This window comes from Salvelinus fontinalis, chromosome 14, assembly GCF_029448725.1.
Source record: "Salvelinus fontinalis isolate EN_2023a chromosome 14, ASM2944872v1, whole genome shotgun sequence".
Taxonomy (NCBI): Eukaryota; Metazoa; Chordata; class Actinopteri; order Salmoniformes; family Salmonidae; genus Salvelinus; species Salvelinus fontinalis.
Genome location: NC_074678.1, coordinates 54525095 through 54551250, shown reverse-complemented (window position 1 = coordinate 54551250; position 26156 = coordinate 54525095). Strand labels below are relative to the sequence as shown.

Genomic DNA, 26156 nt, shown 5'->3' with positions numbered 1-26156 from the left:
AGATAGTTTAAGTATTCAACCTTTTGCTGTGTCTTTTTAGCTCCTTCTTGTGCAGGGAGACCGAGAAAAGGTTTTGAATCCATAGGCTAATTTCTTGTTTTGAAATGAAGACATGACCTATCTGTTTTATGGATTCTACAACGTGTGATAGAAAACGGTCAGCCTTCCTCTCTTGAATAAGACATGTGAGCCATTATTTTCATAAAATGAACATGACCAGCAGAGAACAGTGTTACAAAGTCCCAGCATATCTAGGCCTTGCTAATGGGACAGGATGGGGAGCCAGAGTAGCACTTTACTGCGACAGACCAACAAAACACACATTTGTTGTGAATGAGGGATAGAGAGGAACTGGCCTTGACAATGACTCCTTAATTCATCGGGCATTAGAGGGCGGGTATTGGCATGAGCTCACTCTGGCTCAGCGTCCGTAGAAACTCAGCCTCTGCCCGTCTAAATAGTTTTCTGAAGGTTGTGGATAATAAGCAAGCACAAATCATGTTGTCAGGAAAATCAATAAAAAAGAAGCCTAATAATGTGATAATCATTTAAATGGTATGGTATCATTTTTGTAGGACTATAGTCAATAAAATGACAAACATCTGGTTGTAATAACAAGTGGTCGGAATCGTGCTCTGAATTGACGTAGAATCTTTCTTTGGTACCATACTATTTATTATCTTACAGGCCTAGCTCGATTATAATCGTTCCCTCTGCGTAATAGCACAGTGTAGCCTGAATATGATTCAAGTAGGCCCTCTTGTGGTTGTTCATGCAATTACCAACCCGTGATGCAACCTCAGAGACAGAGGAGCAGACTGACAGAGAGGCAAAGGCAAACAGACAGAGAGAACTAGCAAGAGAGGGGCTGGATTATGAAAGCAGACTTGGCCTATACATAGCCTAATAGACACTATTCTCTTTCTTTAGCAGATGCCATTACATGACATGGTTGCAAGATTGCAAGATCAAATGTTGCAAGATCGAATCCCCGAGCTGACAAGGTAAAAATCTGTCGTTCTGCCCCTGAACAAGGCTGTTAACCCACTGTTCCTAGGCTGTCATTGAAAATATGACTTTGTTCTTAACTGACTTGCCTAGTTAAATAAAGGTTAAAAACCCCTAAAAAGAACATAACAGTAACAGCTGCCATTTAACCCAGGACTTGTCCTAGACCTGCTTAAGGGCTGCTTAGTCCTTGGAATAAATAAGTAGGCTAGGCCAATGTCAATGAAAATGTCCTGGGATTGTAACGTGTAATAGAATCCGATTTTATTGAATTAAACCGTTATTCTTTCACTCATACCCTCTCCGTACGAATGAGGAGACTCCTGCACATATAAAGTGCTTACCTGTAACCCTTTCTACAGTACTTCCCACCTACCCCCTGCTCTCTCCACCCCATCCCCCTACTGTCTAGGTAGAGGGCCCTGCCATGTGGGGCTCTTAATATTGGCAGGGTCAGCTTTGGGCTCACACAATAGCAGATGCACACAGTAACAGACACATACAGACAGATGCATACAGTAGTAGATTAATAGATGAGTTTGTACTAGAGGTCGACCGATTATGATTTTTCAACGCCGATATCGATACCGATTATTGGAGGACCAAAAAAAGCCTATACCGATTAATCGGCCAATTTGTATATATTTATTTGTAATGGTGACAATTACAACAATACTGAATGAGTAATGAACACTTATTTTAACTTAATATAATACATCAATAAAATCAATTTAGCCTCAAATAAATAATGAAAAATGTTCAATTTGGTTTAAATAATGCAAAAACAAAGTGTTGGAGAAGAAAGTAAAAGTGCAATATGTGCCATGTAAGAAAGCTAAAGCTGGTGGTTCCTTTTGACATGAGTCTTCAATATTCCCAGGTAAGAAGTTTTAGGTTGTAGTTGTTATAGGAATTATAGGACTATTTCTCTATACGATTTGTATTTCATATACCTTTGACTATTGGATGTTCTTATAGGCACTTTAGTATTGCCAGTGTAGCAGTATAGCTTCCATCCCTCTCCTCGCCGCTACCTGGGCTCGAACCAGGAACACATCGACAACAGCCACCCTCGAAGCAGCGTTACCCATGCAGAGCAAGGGGAACAACTACTCCCAAGTCTCAGAGCGAGTGACGTTTGAAACGTTAGCGCACCCCGCTAACTAGCTAGCCATTTCACATCGGTTACACCAGCCTCATCTCGGGAGTTGATAGGCTTGAAGTCATAAACAGCGCAATGCTTGAAGCATTGCGAAGAGCTGCTGGCAAAACGCACGAAAGGTGCGTGCCTACCATCGCTCAGTCAGACTGCTCTATCAAATCATAGAATTAATTATAACATAATAACACACAGAAATACGAGCCTTAGGTCATTAATATGGTCGAATCCGGAAACTATCATCTCGAAAACAAAACGTTTATTCTTTCAGTGAAATACGGAACCGTTCCGTATTTTATCTAACGGGTGGCATCCATAAGTCTAAATATTCCTGTTACATTGCACAACCTTCAATGTTATGTCATAATTACGTAAAATTATGGCAAATTAGTTCGCAATGAGCCAGGCGGCCCAAACTGTTGCATATACCCTGACTCTGCGTGCAATGAACGCAAGAGAAGTGACACAATTTCACCTGGTTTCACCTGCTAACCTGGATTTCTTTTAGCTAAATATGCAGGTTTATATATACAATACACAGAAGTAAAATATATACTTCTGTGTATTGATTTTAAGAAAGGCATTGATGTTTATGGTTAGGTACACGTTGGAGCAACGACAGTCCTTTTTCGCGAATGCGCACCGCATCGATTATATGCAACGCAGGACACGCTAGATAAACTAGTAATATCATCAACCATGTGTAGTTATAACTAGTGATTATGATTGATTGATTGTTTTTTATAAGATAAGTTTAATGCTAGCTAGCAACTTACCTTGGCTTCTTACTGCATTCGCGTAACAGGCGGGCTTCTCGTGAGGCAGGTGGTTAGAGCGTTGGACTAGTTAACCGTAAGGTTGCAAGATTGAATCCCTGAGCTGACAAGGTAAAAATCTGTCGTTCTGCCCCTGAACAAGGAAGTTAACCCACCGTTCCTAGGCCGTCATTGAAAAATAAGAATGTGTTCTTAACTGACTTGCCTAGTTACATAAAGGTGTAGAAAAAAAAGTCGGCTTCCAAAATTACCGATTTCCGATTTGTTATGAAAACTTGAAATCGGCCCTAATTAATCGGCCATTCCGATTAATCGGTCGACCTCTATTCCATATGCGATTGAAACTAGCATTTCTCTCATGTTCTATTGGTTTTCAAATCAACTTTCTTTCATTGTCCAGTAACCAAAGGCACAATCCTAGTCATATATTAGCAACCTATGATATTTGTTCTATATTTAGATCTCTGCTCTTTCTAAGTTTCAAATGGTTATTTTCATCTCTGTCACATGAAACCGCCCACAATGGTGTTTTCCCTCTAATTGCGTTATGGAACAAACATTCATGCGTAGCCTGCTGTCTTGTGCGCATTGCTGCGCTTATAATGTGAAGAAATTATAGTTCAACATTTTATGCTAAACGGTCTGATCTGTTGTATGAGCCTCATTGCTTTTTTGGGTGGGTGGATGTAGCCTAGGCCTACTGGTTGTATGAATTTGGGATCTATCTTCCCAGAACTGTCCCAGAGTCTGTTTGGAATAGGCTATTTTTTTCTCGCACTGAAGGACAAGCTGACCAATAGAACAGGTCAACTATTCTACTATGGGGGATAGTAGATTGACAGGCTAGTGATTTTGCTGTTCGTTACTCGTCTTGTTGGCTGAGGAAAAGTTAATGTGGGCAGTTTCAAGTTTGAGGAAGCTAATTCTCACCATAAATATGCACCTTTATAATAAAGAATTTCACGCATCCTCACAGACTTATGTAAAATAGTCTACTATTCCTAATGTAATGAGTCGATTGGATAGTCATAATTTAAGCGAATTATATAAATCAATGTTAGCCTTTTAATAACACATTTCATACAGTTCTACTACACTATACAGTATATGACTGGAGACATTAGCAAAATCGATATATTTTTTTTACGACAAAAGTTACAGGGTAGCCTACTCTACTGACACTGACAAACAGAAGGGAAAAAATGACGTTCTCTGATCCGTGTATTAGGCCTACGAGAAGGGGAGACACAAACACAATGACGTCCATCATCATTTTGTTTGACCCATTGATAAAGACTGAATATGTACACTTACCGGGGATATGGTCAATATTAGGCTACTTTTCTCTCAATTAAGTCTTTTCATTGTCTTCTCTTTACAGCAATAGCCATTTGTGTTCCAAACAGTTTTTCCGTGATTTGTATTTAGAAATACTGCTATATGCCTGGCTGGGTCTCTGCTTTTCCCTGACAGTCGCAACCCAACAATCTATTTGGTATATGCCGCTCGCTCTGCCCAATTTGCGCGCCCATCCGACTGTAGGCTATGAAAGTTCAAACAAACCACAAAAACAAAAAAGATCATGCTTTCTGGTGTAGTAGCGTATTTTGAATGATTGTATTTATCTCTGCATAGACAGGAGTAAGCTAATTAAATCAAATCCAAATCAATGTTATTTGTCACATACACATGGTTAGCAGATGTTAATGCGAGTGTAGCGAAATGCTTGTGCTTCTATTACTGCATCCATGCAGTAATATCTAACAAGTAATCTAACCTAACCATTTCACAACAACTACCTTATACACACAAGTGTAAAGGAATGAATAAGAATATGTACATAAAAATATATGAATGAGCGATGGCTGAACGGCCAATTTTGGCAATTTAATTCAATTTACTCTAGAGAAAGCTTTCGCTAGCCTTATGGACACGCAGCCTATGTAACATCTTCAAATTGCTCATCGGAATTCGGTAAGAATGTCGCACGCCATTGCATACGAGTTGCATGTTCTGTTAACATTAATTACCATACACTAAATGTGATTTCTTTCATTCTGAGAACCGTGGGTGGACGGCGTAATCTGGTTACGCAACCCATGCATATGGGTCCGGTAAATTTCTTAAATGTCCGGTAAATGTAAAATGCACTGGTCAAATGTCCGTCACCACATTTTTCTAACAGAAACTCTATCCTAGATATACCCTTATATATAGTCCCTTATAAAGACCGAATAACACATTCAATACAAAATAAACAAGGGCAACGTACGGTTGTGTAACAAGGTACACCTATCTAGCACCGGGTTGGACCACCCTTTGTCTCCAGAACATCCTGAATTCTTTGTGGCATGGAAACATTGTTCAATTGGTGTCAAGGGACCCTAACGTGTGTCAAAAAAACATTCCCTACACCATTATTCCACCTCCACCAGCCTGTACCGTTGACACCACGCAGGATGGGTATATGGACTAATGCAATTTACAACATATCCTGACTTTGCCATCAGCATGAAGCACCGGGAACCGGGTTTTGTCGGACCAGGCGATGTGTTTCCACTCATCAATTGTCTAGTGTTGGTGATCACGTGCCCACTGGACCGATGATTTGTGCGTTCCTAAATGCCGTTCTGCACACCACTGTTGTACTGCGGCGTTATTTGCAAGTTTGTCTCCTTCGACCTCTCATCAACAAGCTGTTTTTGCCCACAGGACTGCCGCAGACTGGATGTTTTTTGTTTGTCGCACCATTCTCGGTAAACCCTAGACACAGTCTTGCGTGAAAAGCCCAGGAGGCTGGACGTTTCTGAGATACTGGAACTGTTACGCGCCCGGCACCGATGATCATACCACGCTTAAAGTTGCTTAGGTCACTAGTATTGCTCATTCTAATGTTCAATCGAACAGTAACTGAATGCCTCGATGCCTGTCTGCCTGCTTTATATAGCAAACCGTGACCACATGACTCACTGTCTGTAGGCGGAAATCATTTTTGTGAACGGGATGGTGCACCTCATAAACTGGCCTGAATTGGATTCAGAATAAATTAGATTTACAACAGTCCCTATGGGTGTGATTACCAAATTCAGATTTACATGTGATTTAACCTCCATCAAATGGTATTATGGCAGCCATAATGCATTTGACGCAAAATCCATGGTGGCCCCAAAGATAATCTGGGGTGGCCCCTGACTACAAGAGTAGAGGGCTAAAATAAAAAAAATCTTTCAAGAATCCTTTGACCCCCAAAAAATCAAATAGTCTGAGCCCACTTGTTTTCCTTAGAGCAGATTACACGAGCCACAAACATCCCAAAACATGTGCAACTGTATGCATTTTTGTCAGGCCGAATGATGCAGCACTGAATGAGAGCAAATTTGACTTGGACAGTTGTCTATAAATCAGCTACGAGCGGTAAATCTTACATTCGTCATAAATATTCATAGTTTACATTTCCGCATATTGTATCTCTGCGCTTACAGGTATATATTTCTAAGATGCATTACGATATCCTAATGCTGTTTTGTTTGTGTACGTAGGACAGACAACTGACTACTTTTTTCCCTCTAAACTGTTGCAATATCAGAGCTTGCAATATTGGGTTACATGAGCTTATGTGGCCCATCCACCCTCCAGCCAGTTATGTCACAATATCTATTTACTTTTGCAGAGAAATATTTTTACACAACCACTCATTTCATATATGGGAGATATTAGGAATATGAACAAACATGGTTGTACATTGGGTAGGGGTAACTAAAAAATGTGAGCGCCTATATCTGCCTGGGGCCTCAGGGCCATAGAGGGGTAATATGACACCGGGAGGTGAATACTCTCTGGCTATCTCTCGGTAGAAACAGAGAACAGCAGGCTACAACACCCAGGGGAGAGGTAGTGTCAGCAGTTCAGCTCATCCTTTCTCCTCCCCCCCCCCGCTGCACTCTCTCCATCCTCACTGTGAATAGAGGGTAGAGAGCACAGCAACCCGTTGTTTGGATAGAAGTGACCGGGAGTTATTGAGTGATTTGAGTAATGTGATTGGATTGTTTTCCCATTTGAATTAATTACGCTGATTTTGATGGAATCAATGGAGCTGATTGGCTTTAGCTTGCTGGTAGTGTGTGTGTGTGTGTGTGTTTGTGTTGTTCTTTCTGTGTCGTGTAGGCAAATGTGTGAATCACTTAAAGAGCATTTCACAATATGACCACGACAGGCTACTGTTGATCTCTACAGTGGCATTTTTGTTGTTGAAATAAATAAGCTATGGTTAATCGAAAAATATACTGTTGATCACAATTGACACCATACAAAATAAGAAAATGAGCTACAGATATTTTGATAGTCTCCTTTTACTTTTCGACAACAGTTGCATCTGATTGTGTTCACTCAAGCCATTAACGGGCACAGATGGCACGATCACGAGACGTGGAGAGAGAAGAGGGACAAGCCCTGAAACCCATTTATTTGACAGCCGCATTAATATTTAATGACTCTCCCATGCAGCTGTCCTGTATATGGGCTAGTTGTGATTACGGAATTGCATTAATTACTACATGACTGTACGTCTGCTATAGCGCCTGAGGGGTGCAGTATTCAGTCACGCAGCTCCATACAGTGAAGCTCTGTCACAGTGAACTCATTCCATAGCAACGCTTCGGATGTGTCCCAAATGACACCCTATTCCCTATATAGTGCACTACTCTGGACCTTATGTGCCTTCGTCAACAGTACTGCACTACATAGGGAATAAGGTTCCATTTGGGACACAGCGCTTCGTGTCAGATTGATTTATATAGTGTGAGATCTGTGCGTGCTGCACATCGAAAGGTTGTCCAGGGCAGCGAAGAGCAAAGCATGCATGGAGCCAAGCAGCAGTTATTCTCCTCCTCCTCAACCTTGGCTGTAAAAAAAAAAAAGTATTCTTCTTCTCTTCCTCCACAGGCACTAGACACCCGACACATCCATCACTTTCTCTGCGGGCTCTAAACGCACCGTGGCTGTGCTGAATTCTAAGGAGGAGTCCCACTCCCCGGTCCCCCCCTCCACCCCTCTGCTGTCCCCTCTTCACTACCTTCATGACCAGACTGAGGGAAGAGGAGAGGCTGGTGCTCAGATGATCTCGCTCTGGGCTGCCGTAACCAAATTTGTCCAGACAGGGAAGACATAAGTAGTGTCTCTGGAGGGCCCTGCCCGGTGTCCCCTCGGCCGCTAGCCTGGCAGAGTGCTCTGTTCTCCCCTTTGATCCCCCGGCCCATGAGATGCCCTCTCCCCCTGACGATGGAGGTGAGTATGACACCTTTACTCTCCAGGCCTGACACGGACAATTACCTCATATAGCTGAGATGCCCTCTTCTCTCTATCTCTCAAACACACACACACACACACACACACAGACACACACACACACACACACACACACACACACACACACACACACACACACACACACACACACACACACACACACACACACACACACACACACACACACACACACACACACACAGCGATGGATGCCTCAATAGCGGGGCCTGACAACGCCTCAATGTCTAGTATGTATGCACGCCCAGCGAATAATAATAGCAGGGTCACCTCCAGCATAACAGAGCAGGGCTTCCTTTCTCTTTTCCTTTTGTATGTCTGTTTGCATCCAATTGAGTCACAACTGGACTGTAGACAATGGCTGTATGAATATCCAACCAACCAATCACTACATCCTATCCTCCCACCCTGTACTGGGGTTATTAATTAGTGCACATCGTAGCAAAACGTTTTACAACAGGAAAATGTTTCGGATCGAAAACTAGAGTTTCTGCCCGTTTGCTTTTTTTGGTTCGCAGTGAATTCACCCCTGTACTGTAGCTAATCTTGTACTGTGGCTCCCTCCTTCAGAGGATCAAGGACCATCCCTCATGAACGGGCCATCTGCGGGCTCCCACCAGATCAGTGGGAGAAGGAAGGTCCGCACCAAGAAGAAGAAGGGGACCATTACGGCCAACGTGGCTGGCACCAAATATGAAATCGGTACGAGGGAATATTGTGCTTTGTGTTGTGATGTTAAGTTGCCTTGCATGAGCGGGCCAGAATGGCTCATACATAGGAGCCTGTCTCCCGTTTCTGTAGCGTGAGGCAGCTTGATGTACAAGTACAGGATGCTAATCTATCTATCGCAGGGACTTACCTCTAATATTTCGCCTTAATACTGAGTGCCAAGCAGAGATGCACCGGGTCCCTTTATGACAGTCTTTGGTAAGACTCGGCTGGGGATCGAACATCCAATCGTCCAATCTCGGGGTGGGCACGATAACCACAAGGCCACGGAGTTGTGATGTTAGCTTCATCTTTAAATTGTAGGGGGGAAATTTGTTCATTCAAAGCAAACAAATGTGATCCTATAGACCGTTTCTCATATTCAGGCGAACGCTCACTCAGTGGGTTGGCACATTTTTTATGGAGTGACCCACCTAAAACTGGAGTTTTCTTGTGTTTCTGGCTCGTGTAATCGCTGGCTGGTGTTAAGTGGTGACCCAAAAAGCCGCAGTAAATGTACGGGAAAAAATGAATTGAACCATCTGATTTGGCAAACCATTTGAGCATTGCGTTTGTTTTTGAAACTCTGGAAAAACAATAACTAATTGAGTCAAGCGTTCGAAAAAAATATCCAAGACGATTCAACACATTCTCGAGTGAAGTGATTGAACCTGGCAGTGAATTTTTCCCCAAGGAAGGTAAAAGAGGAGTAAGCGCTTTTCAAGTGTTCTGTAAATTGGGTGATGGTATCTCAGGGGTGAACCCACCACCGACTAAAGTATGGAGTCAGCAACACAGAGAGAGGTTGATGGGTAGAGGGATGTTGTGGTGGGTACTGTAGTTGTAAGTCGTGCTGTGAATCTGTTCTCTCGCTGTGCAGAGACTCTCATTCTGGCCATATTGTAGCCATAGCGGGCGTCTAGTGTAGCAAATGAACATGAAGGACCAGATGGACTAAGCATTTCTACTAGAGCTAATCTTGCACCTGTTCAAAATGTATATCATTAAAGGTAATGATGAAAGATGGAACATAATAGTGGTGGAGCCGTTAAGGCTGCGGCCCTTGGCATATATGCAATCCCCCTGCCAGCGAGGGATCGAATCCTGGCCCCACCGGTCTTCACACTATGTTCTCCCAGCTCAGGGAACAGACAAACCCACATAGTTTTTTTGCTTTGGGTTAGCCCGAATGCCATTAGACATTCCAGTGTAATTGGACTGTCACAGTCGCATTGGAAAGATTTGTACTTGTTAAAGTGCAATTACGCAACATTAGGTCCGGCATCTCCAGGTTTGCCAAAGCTTTCAAGAAATGAATTAATACGTTGTTTCGTTATGGCATATGCATTTTTAATTAGTCACTGAATAATGAATAGTCAGTCATTGGATTAATGTCTAAGTGCGCCAGCCACCTATCTCTCATACTTCGGGTTTCCACTGGGATTTGAATACATTATGGGCCATTTATTTATCTTTTTTGTAAAATAGGGCAGGGGAAACCTGTGTTCAGATACCTAAGCTAGGTTGGATATATTGAATCACTACCAGGCTGCCGGGTAGAGCACTATGGATGCTGTCTTAATTGGCATGTCACCTCACCACCATGAACCACACACTGGTACTCTTCAAGGTTCTTTAATGAACTGTAGGATGTGGTTCTACAAGCAATAGAAAAAGGAATAATATGCAATTATGACTAGAAGATGCACGCAGTATAAAAGCTTAATCAGCTTAGCCTACTACAGTATGCAATGTGAACATAATGAAATATGGCTTCACACAGATGTGAATACAAAACTGACTTAAAATGATATGCTGTATGTAATCGGCTTCTATTACATCTAACTAGAAGGATTTTGCAGTATAAGAGGAAATAAATGACAATAGCAGAATACAACTGCAGTCTATACACTGCTCCACAATACAGTTCTAGTATGCTAACATTGACAGTAAACTATAAAGTGGCCCACAGTGCAATAAACTGCATACTGACCGTAGAATGGCAGACAGAGCGAGTGCACTCACTTATACAACTTTATACAACGGGTGGGTCTAATCCTGAATGCTGATTGGTTAAAACAGCATTCCCCGGTGTCTATTCCACAAGTTACCACTGGATAAATCTATGAAGTTAAAATGCCGATTTACTCTGTTCCATCTGACTGCGCAATCCACTGTCTCATCAGGCCAACCAAGCCATTTATAAACTTGATCTCCACTATAAAAAGCATCTAAACTCAGCAAAATAATTAAATGTCCTCTCACTGTCAACTGCGTTTATTTTCAGCAAACTTAACATGTGTCAATATTTGTACGAACAAAACAAGATTCAACAACCGAGACATGAACTGAACAAGTTCTACAGACATGTGACTAACAGAAATGGAATAATGTGTCCCTGAACAAAGGGGGGGTCAAAATCAAAAGTAACAGTCAGTATCTGATGTGGCCACCAGCTGCATTAAGTACTGCAGTGCATCTCCTCCTCATGGACTGCGCCAGATTTGCCAGTTCTTACTGTGAGATGCTACCTCACTCTTCCACGAAGGCACCTACAAGTTCCCAGACATTTCTGGGGGGAATGGTCCTATCCCTCACCCTCCGATCCAACAGGTCCCAGACATGCTCAGTGGGATTTCGATCCGGGCTCTCTGCTGGCCATGGCAGAACACTGACATTCCTGTCTTGCAGGAAATCACGCACAGAACGAGCAGTATGGCTGGTGGCATTGTCATGCTGGAGGGTCATGTCAGGAAGGGTACCACATGAGGGAGGAGGCTGTCTTTCCTGTAACGCAAAGCGTTGAGATTGCCTGCAATGACAACAGGCTCAGTCCGATGATGCTGTGACACACTGCCCCAGACCATGACGGACCATCCACCTTCAAATTGATCCCGCTCTAGAGTACAGGCCTCGTGTAACGCTCATCCCTTCGACGATAAACGCTAATCCGACCATCACCCACAGTGAGACAAAACCGCGACTTGTCAGTGAAGAGCACTTTTTGCCAGTCCTGTGTGGTCCAGCGACGGTGGATTTGTGCCCATAGGCGACGTTGTTGCCGGTGATGTCTGTTGAGGACCTGCCTTACAACAGGCCCTTACAAGCCCTCAGTCCAGCCTCTCTCAGCCTATTGCGGACTGTCTGAGCACTGATGGAGGGATTGTGTGTTCCTGGTGTAACTCTGGCAGTTGTTGTTGCCCTCCTGTACCTGTCCCGCAGGTGTGATGTACCGATCCTGTGCAGGTGTTGTTACACGTGGTTTGCCACTGCGAGGACGATCTGCTGTCCGTCCTGTTTCCCTGTAGCGCTGTCTTAGGCGTCTCACAGTACGGACATTGCAATTTATTGCCCTAACCACATCTGCTGTCCTCATGCCTCCTTGCAGCATGCCTAAGACACGTTCACGCAGATGAGCAGGAACCCTGGGCATCTTTCTTTTGGTGCTTTTCAGAGTCTGTAGAAAGGCCTCTTTAGTGTCCTAAGTTTTCATAACTGTGACCTTAATTGCCTACCGTCTGTAAGCTGTTAGTGTCTTAACGACCGTTCCACAGGTGCATGTTCATTAATTGTTTATGGTTGATTGAACAAGCATGGGAAACAGCGTTTAAACCCTTTACAATGAAGATATGTGAAGTTATTTGGATTTTTGCGAATTATCTTTGAAAGACAGGGTCCTGAAAGAGGGATGTTTGTTTTTGTGCTGAGTTTAGACATTATTTCACATTTCTTTTAGACTAACATTTAGTTTTCAACAGTGGAGATTTTTATAAACCCTGCTGTCTATCTCTCCAACATTTGCAATATTGTTTCCATATTCAAATTCGATCTCCAGCTGTCCCATAGAACGTGTCAGGACGAAACATCATGAATCAGATGGGATAATTTTTATGGATATATACAAAGAAACGTCATTGAAAAAGGTGAAATGATGTGCAGCTAGTTTGTAACCTTTCCGGCTTCAGTTTGAAGTGATTGCGTTAGCTGTGTTGTTGGCTACTTTGCTGTTATTCTGGCTGCACATTTTGACGTGACTATGTTAGCCGTAGTTGGCTAGCTAGCAAGTAAGGGATAATAACGTTGCCAGCCAGTATGGCAATGGAACATTTAGAAAGAACGAATGGGTCGCGTCCATAGATACAGAACTAAAAGACCGAACGACTGGGTCGTGGCTCTAGCAACCGAACCGATAGAACAAACGACCAGCCGGCTTGGGTAGCAACTCTAGATTTGTGTCGGGGCTATAGCTTGTGGAAGGATGAAGCAGTATGAATAAATGAATCACATTTTTGAATGAAAATATGTTAATCATTAGTTGAATATGTTGGTAACTTGTTGTATAAAAGTGATAATGCCCTATCCCTTTTAATAGCCGGGCAACGGCACAAATTTCAGCAAATAAACGCCTGTTTCAAATAAACGCTGGGTCTAAATTAATTGTTTTTGAGGTTACCATGAATTACCATTAATTGTTTGCAAGGTTTAGTCTTTGATATGTGACATTTAAATAATTCAGTAATGACTCAAATAAAATGATGGCAATCATGCCTTTTTTATCGCCAGTAAGAAACTGCTCGCCATTGGCTGCTAACATCTGAGAACTGCTAGCAAAATGGCAAGCACAAAAACAGTCACCAACTTCGGGAGTACAAATCTGCAGAAATCGACCGTCTAGTTGTGAAAGTAAGAACTGCCGAACATGCATAGTCAAAGAGGAGAATAATTATTCTGTCGTGGAATGTTGTTTTACATTTTTTAAATAGAGCCATACATACTAAGACAAAAGAAACAGTGTGTAAATGATAACGCGTTAGTGGAGGTAATGAAGAAATGTATTAAAATGCTGCAATTAAACAATTAACTATGCAAATAAGCAAAAGCTGTGTGCATGAAGGAAATAGACGCCTTGCTCTAATTGAAGCCTGTCCCTAGTAAGCGCCTGGCTATTCATTTAAGTTTTACGGTACTTCGGTGGAGAAACGAACGGTCTGTTCTGTCTTCACCGCAACTCACTGACTGGAGGCAGGACCTACAACGAGCAGGCTAAAGAGAACGTCTCTTGATTGCACAGAAAGTTGGGGGTGATTGACTGATGAGCTGTCGGCATTCTAAGTAAAGGGATAAACTAGGGGTGCATAGGGAAATCTAAATATGAAAGCCGTCTCTACAGCCGCCGCCTCATTTACAGACGTGTATCTCAAAAAATGCCACTACAAGTGACTAAGGCGTCATATCCCAAACTAACGATTGTGACCCCATGTGGCGTCGGGTGATTTTAAAATGTGGTCACGAGACCCCGGTTCATAGAACAGTGCCTGAAGAACGTATGACTTATTCCACATTTTGTTGGGTTACAGCCTGAATTCAAAATGGTTGAAATATATATATTTTTATCTCCATACAATACCCCATAATGACAAAGTGAAAACATGTTTTTAGAAATATTTGCAAATGTATTGAAAATGAAATACAGAAATATGTCATTTACATAACTATTAACATCCCTGAGTCAATGCTAGAATCACCTTTGGCAGTGATTACAGCTGTGAGTCTTTCTGGGTAGTCTTTCTAACAACTTTAATCCACACCTGGATTATACACATTATTCTTAAAAAAAAATATTCAAGCTGTCAAGTTGGTTGTTGATCATTGCTAGACAGACATTTTCAAGTCAAAACTGTAACTAGGCCACTCAGGAACATTCAATGTCGTCTTGGTAAGCAACTCCAGTGTATATTTGGGCTTGTGTTTTAGGTTATAATCCTACTGAAAACTGAATTTGACTCCAAGTGTATGTTGGAAAGCAGACTGTACCAGGTTTTCCTCTAGGATTTTGCCTGTGCTTAGCTCTATTCCGTTTCTTTTATCCTAAAAAAATCCCAAATTCTTGCCAGTGACAAGCATACCCGTAACATGATGTAGCCACCACCATGCTTGAAAATATGAAGAGTGGTACTCAGTGATGTGTTGTGTTGGATTTGCCCCCAACATAACGCTTTGTATTCAGGACATAAAGTACATTTCTTTGCCACATTTATTGCAGTTTTACTTTAGTGCCTTATTGCAAACAGGATGCATGTTTTGGAATATTTGTATTCTGTACAGGCTTCCTTCTTTTCACTCTGTCATTTAGGTTGATATTGTGGAGTAACTACAATGTTGTTGATTCTTCCTCAGTTTTCTCTTATCACAGCCATTAAACTCTGTAACTGTTTTAAAGTCACCATTGGCCTCATGGTGAAATCCCTGAGCGTTTTCCTTCCTCTCCGGCAACAGAGTAGGAAGGACGCCTGTGTCTTCGTAGTGACATAGTTTATTGATACACCATCCAATGTGTAATTTAATAACTTCACTATGCTCAAAGGGATATTCCATGTCTGTTTTATTTCTTACCCATCTACCAATAGGTGCCCTTCTTTGTGAGGCATTGGAAAACCTCCCTGGTCTTCATAGTTGAATCTGTGTTTGAAATTCACTGCCTGACTGAGAGACCTCACAGATAATTGCACGTACAGGTTACAGAGATGAGGTAGTTATTCAAAAATCATGTCAGCTGCTCCAACATGGACAGTAAGGAAGGGACTCTAAGAGCAAACATACAGAGAGCCATAACATCTCAACTGCGAACGTCAGGGCCATCCATAAGCTTCGCAATGCGTTGCAGGGCCAGCTGATGGGGTTGTCCAAAACTGCTTAGTGAGAGAGAGACCATGGTGTCTGAATATGGGTACCTGGAGTTACTGTATGAATCTACAATCAGCTGGACCTCTTCTAGCCTCAGGTGATCAGTGAGGATCTGGAACTTTAACCTTTCAGTCGCAGCTGCTGACACAATGTTTTCTAGGGCTACTTTCAGGTGTGCAAACTCCCCAAAGTCTGGTATGGTAGGAGTGGGCTCTGTATGTTTTCTCTGGTTTGGGTGCAAGCAGGTGGTGATGGGAATCAGAATGGCAGCGGTCAGGCGAGTAATGTCTGATGTGTCATAGTGACTGGGCGCCTTGACTGGGCACCTTTCTTCAGGGTGATGGTGCCATCTGCTTGGGGCTATTGAGCAGTCAGGTGACACAACTGCTGCAGATCTGGAGTGGGCCGGTGCCATCTCTGCGTGTCTTATGTGCTCTCTGAGCGCAGCCACAAGGATGGGGTCTGATGAACAAACGTCCTCATCTTCGTCTGGAGGTTGGCTCCTTGTGTGTGACGCAGGTACTGGTCTGTCTCTGACCTGCGTCTCCTGGCTTTGGTGTGGCATACCGGTGCGTTGAGATGGGACAGGAGATGTGGTTGGCTGTGGCGCCTTTAGCTGAGTAGAAACTGTAGCCCTGAGTTCTTGCACCTGCTTTATAGTCATCTCTGTCATGAAGTCGGGATTCTGGGGGGCCTCATGTCTTGCACCGGAGGGCTGCATTCTTAATTTTTATGTTTTTGTAAGCTGACATCGCTGAGATGCTCCATCTCTCTGAAGGTGACAGTCCACTCACGGGGACTACTGTTGGGTGAGGTGTAGAGTGATGAACAGGCCTCATCATATAAGTCCTCTTCTCCTCTTCTTGGTTGGACGTGGCAGTGTGAGGTGGGTGGTGAAGTTCACCTAATATAGCCTGGACCAATAAGGTCAGAGTCCATCACATTATCTGGGAGGCAAGTCTCACACCGGGGCTGTGTGACGGTCGAGTCAGGCTGGTGCATCAAAGACGGAGAAAACAGGGGAGAAGGGCAGGTGCCTTGTAAGAACTTGCGATGAGTAAGTAAACCCCCACTACCCTCTGTATCATTGGCCAACGGGCAATCATTGGAAAACAAACTGGACGATCTACGATTAAGATTATCCTACCAACGGGACATTAAAAACTGTAATATCTTATGTTTCACAGAGACTTGGCACGGATAATATAGAACTGTCTGTCTTCTCCGTATTTCGGCAGCAGGACAGAGCAGCTACGTCTAGTAAGACGAGAGGCGGGGGTTGTGTGTCTAGTTGTCAATAATTGCTGGTGCGCGATGTCTAATATTAAAGAAGTCTCGAGGTATTTCTCGCCTGAGGTAGAATACCTCATGATAAGCTGTAGACCACACTATCTACCAAGAGAGTTTTCATCTATATTATTCGTAGCCGTCTATTTACCACCACAAACCAATGCTGGCACTAAGAACGCACTCAACAAGCTGTATAAGGCCATAAGCAAACAAGAAAATGCTCATCCAGGAGCGGCACTCCTAGTGGCTGGGGACTTTAATGCAGGCAAACTTAAATCCGTTATACCTCATTTCTACCAGCGTGTCACATGTGCAACCAGAGGAAAAACAACTCTAGACCACCTTTACTCAACACACAGAGAAGCATACAAAGCTCTACCTCCCCCTCCATTTGGCAAATCTGACCATAATTATATCCTCCTGATTCCTGCATACATGCAAAAACTAAAACAGGAAATACCAGTGACTCGCTCAACACGGAAGTGGTCAGATGACTCGGATGCTACGCTACAGGACTGTTTTGCTAGCACAGACTGGAATATGTTCCGGGATTCATCCAATGGCATTGAGGAGTATAACACCTCAGTCACCGTCTTCATCAATAAGTGCATCGACGACGTCGTTCCTAGTGACCAACCAGAAGCCATGGATTACAGGCAACATCCACATGGAGCTAAAGGCTAGAGCTGCCGCTTTTAAGGAGCGGGAAACTAATCCGGACGCTTATAAGAAATCAAGCTATGCCCTCAGACGAACTATCAAACAGGCGAAGCATCAATACAGTACTAATATTGAATCCTACTACACCGGCTCTGACGCTCGTCGGAAGCGGCAGGGCTTGAAAACTATTACGGACTACAAAGGGAAACCCAGCCACGAGCTGCCCAGTGTCGCAAGCCTACCAGACGAGCTAAATGTATTTTATGCTCGTTTGGATGCAAGCAACCCTGAAGCATGAATGAGAGCACCAGCTGTTCCGGACGACTGTGTGATAATGCTCACTGTAGCCGATGTGAGCAAGATCTTTAAACAGGTTAACATTCACAAATCCAGACAGATTACCAGGATGTGTACTCAAAGCATGCGCGGACCAACTGGAGAGTGGCTTTACTATCATTTTCAACCTCTCCCTGGCCGGGTCATGTAATACTACATGATTCGAACAGACCAGCAGAGTCCCTGTGCCCAAGAAAGCGAAGGTAACCTGCCTAAATGATTACCGCCCCGTAGCACTCAGGTCGGTAGCCATGAAGTGCTTTGAAAGGCTGGTCATGGCTCACATCAACACCATCATGCCAGAAACTCTAGACCCACTCCAATTCGCCCCAACAGATCCACAGATGATGCAATCTCAATCGCACTCCACACTGCCCTTTTCCACCTGGACAAAAGGAATCTGGCTGTGATTGGGAGTCCCATAGGGTGGCGCACAATTGGCCCAGTCATCCAGGTTTGGCCGGGGTAGGCCGTCATTTTAAATAAGAATTTGCTTTTAACTGACTTGCCTAGTTAAATAAAGGTACACAAATGTAAAACACCTTTGTGAGAATGCTGTTCATTGACTACAGCTCAGTGTGCCCACTAAGCTCCCCACTAAGCTAAAGACCCTGGGCTAAACACCTCCCTCTCCTCCCTCTGCGTTTTTAGTCCCTTCCTGTACTCCCTGTTCACCCACAACTGCGTGGCCAAGCACCACTCCAACAACATTAAGTTTGCTGACGACACAACCTGATCACCGACAACGAGACAGCCTATAGGGAGGAGGTCAGAGACCTGGCATTGTGGTGCCAGGACAACAACCTCTCTCTCATTGTGAGCAAGACAAAGGAGCTGATCGTGGACTATAGGAAATTAGAACCTCTTAAGGATCGGCCCCTTAAGGAAATTAACATCGACGGGACTGAAGTGGAGCGGCTCAGACACGAGACGTATGTGGCAAGGTCTACAGACAATCACAGACTACAAAGGGTAAACCAGCCATGTCGTGGACACTGACGTCTTGCTTCCGGACAAGATAAACACCTTCTTAGCCCGCTTTGAGGATAACACAGTGCCACCAACGCTGCCCGCTACCAAGAACGGTGGGCTCTCCTTCCCCGTGGCCGACGTGAGTAAGACATTTCAGCGTGTTAACCCTCGCAAAGCTCCCGGCCCAGACGGCATCCATAGCCGCGTCCTCAGAGCATGCGCAGACCAGCTGGCTTGAGTGGTTACGGACATATTCAATCTCTCCCTATCCCAGTCTGCTGTTCCCACATGCTTCAAGATGTCCACCGTTTTTCCCGTACCCAAGAAGGCCAAGGTAACTGAACTAAATGACTATCAGCCCTTAGCACACTTCTGTCGTCATGAAGTGCTTTGAGAGACTAGTCAAGGATCATATCACCTCTACCTTACCTGACACCCTAGACCCACTTCAATTTTCTTACCGCCCCAATAAATCCATAGCTGATGTAATCGCCATCCCACTGCACACTGCCATATCCAATCTGGACAAGATGAAAACCTACAGAATGTAAGAATGCTGTTCATTGACTACAGCTCAGCATTCAACACCATAGTACACTCCAAGCTCATCATTAAGCTTGAGACCCTGGGTCTGAACCCCGCCCTGTGCAACTGGGTCCTGGACTTCCTGACGGGCCACCCCCAGGTGGTGAAGGTATGAAACAACACCTCCTCTTCACTGATTCTAAACACTTGGGCCCCACAAGGGTGCATGCTCAGCCCCTTCCTGTATTCCCTGTTCACCCACGACTGCGCGGCCACGCTAACCTCCAACTCAATCATCAAGTTTGCAGACGACACAAGAGTAGTAGGCCTGATTAGCAGACAGCCTACAGGGAGGAGGTGAGGGCTCTGGGAGTGTGGTGCCAGGAAAATAACATCTCACCCAACGTTGTCAAAACAAAAGAGCTGATTGTGGACTTCAGGAAACAGCAGAGGGAGCACCCCCCTATCCACATTGACGGGACCACGGTGGAGAAGGTGGTGTTAGGTTCTAATTCTCAGAGTAAAAACTGGACAGACACTATGAAAGCTGAAACCAAGTTTAAGAGGATCAATACAGCTGCATTAGGCAAATACATTGTTCACAAAAGCACAGATATTTAACCCTTGGCTGAGTCTCCTACACATCTGAACAAACATTGTATCTTTACTGCTAGGCAGGAAACTGAGTGATACGGTCATAAACTTTTCTTTCTCCCTTAACATGACCTGACCTGACCTCGACCCCCTTCATCACTAATCTATGGCTCTCTCCCCTTATCAATGCCTGCCACATGTGATCGCTTTCCCTACACTCCGTACATTCCAAGTTTAATTGCACACACTATATTCCTACAGATAACCTACAGATAACAGATTCCTACAGATAACCATTCACTTCTGGTGTAGACCCTCTAAACCTAAGCACTCAATATTTCAATAGGATACCTGATAATTACCCTGTCCCAAGTTTAGGAGTTAGTACCCAGAATCCATCAGTGGAAAGCTTTAAGTTCCTCGGCGTACACATCACTGACAAAATGAAATGGTCCACCCACACAGATTGTGTGGTGAAGAAGGCACAACAGTCACTTTACAAATTACCTCGACTAACCTGTACTCCCGCACATTGACTCGGTACCGATACCACCTGTATATAGCCTCGCTATTGTTATGTACATTTATTTTGTTACTTTTTGATAGATTTTTTTCACTTCAGTTTATTTAGTAAATATTTATTAACTCTTATTTCTTGAACTGCATTGTTGGTTAAGGGCTTGTGAGTAGGCATTTCACCTGTTGTATTCGACACATCCACATTGTAGTGCGTAGCCAGCTAGTCTTTATATTTCAAGTTTAGCCAACTTGGATCTATTTGCTAGCTAACATGTTGAAATGGAGTGGCCTACCTTATTTCTCAAAATGAGAACGAGTTTCCAATTCCTGCTCCAAATGCATATTTTTATGCTTATTGCACATTTATAAAACACAGACTAGACAACTAGTATAACAGTCTATGGCTGAAATGCTGCTATAGCGGAACCGCAACAAACTGAGCATTCATTTTCCCCAACAAATGTTCATTGATACTCCTGTTTTAGTAGTGTCTGTTCTGTACGCAATTTTAGTAGTTGAGACATCCAAAGGGTTAACTTCCCCCGTTACAGTAAAATCATGTCTTAATGTGTTTCGGTGTCCATGTGACCAATTGTGTTGGACCAAACCTCAAATGCAAATAGCGAGTTGAATCGTCTTGTCAGACAGGTCATCTTTATAGTTGTGAGGGGGAGGGGCTTGGCGTGTGTGTAAGCAGAGAGAAAAGACGCGAAGCGAGACGTTTCACTCTCTCCAAAATCTGTCCAAAATAAGCCCAAAGCATTACTATGGGCTTATTTTGACCTACGCTTGTCGCCTTTGGGATGACTCCCATTGTTCGGGTGGAGACGTGAACATCTCGTCATTATATAATCTCTGGTGGAATTGCGAAGTTGCACACAGAACAGAAGGAGCGAAAGAGACGAGACCAAAAATACACCAGGAGAACAAGCAGACATAAAAGCTCATAAAAATGAAAAATAACAAAACCTTGAGTCTTACGATTCAGGCATTTGGAATATCTCACAAAAACAAACAGTTGAAGTCGGAAGTTTACATACACCTTAGCCAAATACATTTATACTCAGTTTTTCACAATTCCTGACATTCAATTCTACGAAAAATTCCCTCTCTTAGGTCAGTTAGGATCACCACTTTAGTTTAAGAATGTGAAATATCAGAATAATAATAGAGAGTGATTTATTTCAGCTTTTATTTCTTTCATCACATTCCCAGTGGGTCCGATACACTCAATTAGTATTTGGTTGCATTGCCTTTAAATTGTTTAACTTGGGTCAGTTGTTTCGGGTAGCCTTCCACAAGCTTCCCACAATAAGTTGGGTGAATTTTGGCCCATTCCTCCTGAGAGAGCTGGTGTAACTGAGTAGGGTTTGCAGGCCTCCTTGCTCGCACACACTTTTTCAGTTCTGGCCACACCTTTTCTATAGGATTGAGGTCAGGGGTTTGTGATGGCCGCTCCAATACCTTGACTTTGTTGTCCCTAAGCCATGTTGCCACAGTTTGGAAGTATACTTGGGGTCATTTTACATTTGGAAGACCCATTTGCGACCAAGATTTAACTTCCTGACTGATGTCTTGAGATGTTGCTTCAATATATCCACATAATTTTCCTCCCTCATGATTCCATCTTTTTTGTGAAATGCACCAGTCCCTCCTGCAGCAAAGCACCCCCACAACATGATGCTGCCACCCCTGTGCTTCATGGTTGGGATGGTGTTCTTCGGCTTGCAAACTTTTCCTCCAAACATAATGATGGTCATTATGGCCAAACAGTTCTATTTGTGTTTCATCAGACCAGAGGACATTACTCCAAAAATTACGATCTTTGTCCTCATGTGCAGTTGCAAACCGTAGTCTGGCTTTTTTATTGCGTTTTTGGAGCAGTGGCTTCTTCCTCGCTGAGCAAACATGATACATTATCGTAATGTAGTGACTCCATGTCTTTCATGTGCATATGACAAGTAAACCAACTTGTTGAGAGCATTGCAACCAATGTCCAACAGGCAGAACTTAACGTGTACTGGGTTTTTCCATGAAATTAGTGCCTTTTTGCGTCCTTTTGATATGTTACGTAGAACTTATGCACCAATATTGAATTTTAAAAGCCTGTTAGGCCTATATGAAATTAAGTGCCCTTTAATATAGACCACATGGAGAATTCACAAAATCTGTTTTTCAATATGAATAAAGACTTTATAAAGTGACAATTCAGCATTTTAACATGTCCCTCCGTGCACCCTCTGTGACCTTTTAGGAAGATTTTAACCTACTAACCCCCCCAAAATACTCAAATAGTTTTCACCTTATTGTAAAGCCCTATTTTGTTGCTTTGATAAAGTCATTTCCAAAGATGATTATTTATTTCATGTGATTTAGTGATTCATTTTACGTCTGTCCCTCATTTAAAGGTCAACCCTGTTATGTGAACTGAACTCTCATTTTAATATGAAACATTGAACATCTAATAGTCAAATCATAGAGTAGAACCAGCTCACCTGCTTTTACACTATTTGGCCCTTTCCCGGTATTTTGTGGTGAACAAATGGGCGTGTTGAGCATAACACGTCAACCCTGTTGCCCATAGATAGACAGGCTAGAAATGTTTTAACAATTAATTATTTTTTTTGTGACTCTTTCATTCAATTGCCCCTTCCTGTTGCACACAAGCTTTCCCTTCCCCCTGTCACAAAGGGATTCAGGCTGATTTACCTAGTAAATACCTGTTTGAGGGCTGGTCAAGTGGATTTTTCTCTGATATGGTAAATTCCCACTTTCCACTTGGTTACGAACTCACCATAACACCGCTAACCATCCGCTGTAGAGCCGTATAATACCACTCCTCGGAAGCACAAGACCTAGACCTACACTTTGACATATGGAGCGTTGTACGATTGATAGTTTTTGTTTAAATACATAAAAACTAAAATACTCACCTTCACAATGTTAATTATATCACTAACCACATTTCCATCCACATTTTTTTATGTGAGTAAAGTCATAGAGTATATAAAAAAAATCATGACAGCTGTGATGGAAACAATTATATTAATGCCGACAGATCATTTGTTCATTCGACATGGTGGGATCTTTTTGTGTCAGTCAAATTAATTATGTGAGAAATGGTGGTGGAAATGCCTTTTTATGTGCAAATATTGATATAATATCCATCATATCAAAGTAAACTTGGAGTCACTACAGCTAGGGAAACCATGCAGTTCATTAGGCTACAGATGAGATAAAGTTATAATGAACTTCACAGGGGTGGTGAAAGTGCATGGTAATGAGTTTGATGAGCCTTTCCAATAAATAAGTCGCTCTGGATAAGAGCGTCTGCTAAATGACTTAAATGTAAATGTAAATATTGAGGGTCTTATTCTGGTGACATGATGATCGATGCTTGACTGCTGTTTGACAAGTAAACATATTCTTATCCATAGTAATCATGTCGACTCTAGTCTACCCACACAGCCTACTACCTGCGCTATCTGCGAGCTGTTGGCTAGGGCGCACATGCCAAGGCACATTTGGTATTTTACGCAACAGTTTGTGTGACAAAACTATCTATCGGTAGAGTTGAAAATGTGATGGAAACACATTGTACTCTAGATTTTTATTCGGTTTGCATTACACTGATTTGTGTCCAAAGCAAGTCAGTTTGGTAGAAACACATCACTGTTGGGAACATTTATTGATGCAGATTTTAGAATATTTGCATGAAAATCTGCCGCCAATTGGATGGAAACTTAGCTACTGACACCGTTTTTGCTTGGTAGCCAAAATAATTATAATCCATTTATCAATATGTAAAAAGTTTAATTTAAGAAGCCGAATTAGGAACCAACCTGGAGATTAGATGTCATAGCCATGCATTTCTGGAATATTGTCAGGCCTAACTGTCACGGATCCCTCCGGGTACTGTTGCTCATTCCGTGCACCAGTTTCGGAGGTCTACGTCACCGGCCTCTAGGAACTGAACTGTGTCATTACACACACACCTGGTCCCCATATTCTCCCCTGATTAGTAATTGTATAAGTGTGCCCTTTGTTCACCATCGTCTTGTCGATTTATTGTTCCCATGTCCGTTGGTCGTGTCAGTATATAAGGGTTGTCTCAGCCTGTGCTGCGTGTTTTGTGCTTTGTGTGTTTTGGGTCTCACCCTGTGTCGTTCTACGAGGTTTACCCTCGCTCTTTTGTTTGGATACATCCCAGTGTTTTGTATACGTGTTTGTTTTGAGTGTATTAACTACCCAGATAATGTATTCCTGCACCTGTCTCCAAATCATTTACACCAGCGTGACAATAATATGCATTTGAGCAAAGACGCAAATGTATGTACATGCTAGGGATGTGAACGTTTAAACGAAATTGGGATCCTTAGCATGTGTAGGGTGCCGTCTTTCGGATGGGACGTTAAACGGGTGTCCTGACTCTCTGAGGTCATTAAAAGATCCCATGGCACTTATCGTAAGAGTAGGGGTGTTAACCCCGGTGTCCTGGCTAAATTCCCAATCTGGCCCTCAAACCATCATGGTCACCTAATAATCCCCAGTTTACAATTGGCTCATTCATCCCCCTCCTCCCCCCTGTAACTATTCCCCAGGTCGTTGCTGCAAATGAGAACGTGTTCTCAGTCAACTTACCTGGTAAAATAACGGTAAAATAAAATAAAATAAATAAAAATTAAGAAGGAAAAAAAAAACTGAAAAACTATGTATACTGAAAAAATATATAAACTCAACATGCAACAATTTAAAGATTTTACTGAGTTACTGTTCATATAAGGAAATCAGTCAATAAATTAATTTGTCCCTAATCTATGGATTTCACATGACTGAGCAGGGGGCGCAGCCATGGGTGGGCCTAGAAGGGCATAGGCCCACCCACTTGGGAGAAAGACCCACCCACTGGGGAGCCAAGCCCAGCCAATCAGAATGAGTTTTTCCCCACAAAACAGCTTTATTACAGACAGAAATACTCCTCAGTTTCATTAGCTATCGGGGCGGCTGGTGTCAGACGATCCCGCAGGTGAAGAAGCCAGATGTGGAGGTCCTGGGCTGACGTGGTTACACGTGGTCTGCGGTTTCTCTAAAAGGACAATGGAGGTGGCTTATGGTGGAGAATTCAATTCTCTGGAAACAGCTCTGGTAGACATTCCTGCAGTCACCATGCCAATTGCATGCACCCTCAAAACTTGAGACAATTATGGCATTGTGTTGCGTGACAAAAATGCACATTTTAGAGTGGCCTTTTATTGTCCCCGGCAGAAGGTGCACCTGTGTAATGATTATGCTGTTTAATCGGCTTCTTGATATGGTGTGGCAATTTGTGCATCAAATTTGTCCATAAAACCAATTTGTGCATAAAAATTCAGAGGAATAAGCTTTTTATGCGTGTGGAACATTTCTGTGATCTTTTATTTCAGCTCATGAAACATTTGACCAACACTACATGTTGCATTTATATTTATGTTCAGTGTGTATGTGTATATATATATATATATATATATATATATATTTATTTACATTTTTTTTCTCCACAAAATGTAAATCGCAGTGCAGTTATCACAAAACATATTATTCTCTGTGTTATAGCCTCACTAGAC

At 42.9% G+C, this 26156-nt stretch overlaps 1 protein-coding gene across 6 annotated transcripts in view; it reads left to right on the top strand.

Moving 5' to 3' along the window:
• Positions 1-26156, top strand: part of ttll7 (tubulin tyrosine ligase-like family, member 7) — a 190212-nt gene that overhangs the window by 61394 nt on the left and 102662 nt on the right. For 4 of the 6 annotated variants that reach the window (XM_055862303.1, XM_055862301.1, XM_055862298.1 and 1 more), the window contains exons 2-4: positions 931-1004; positions 7885-8226; positions 8836-8967. In XM_055862303.1, the coding sequence (XP_055718278.1) occupies positions 8202-8226; positions 8836-8967 (157 nt within the window). In that variant the 5' untranslated portion in view covers positions 931-1004; positions 7885-8201. The remainder of the gene's footprint in view (positions 1-930; positions 1005-7884; positions 8227-8835; positions 8968-26156) is intronic. The other 2 variants (XM_055862300.1, XM_055862299.1) reach the window with 1 other exon arrangement.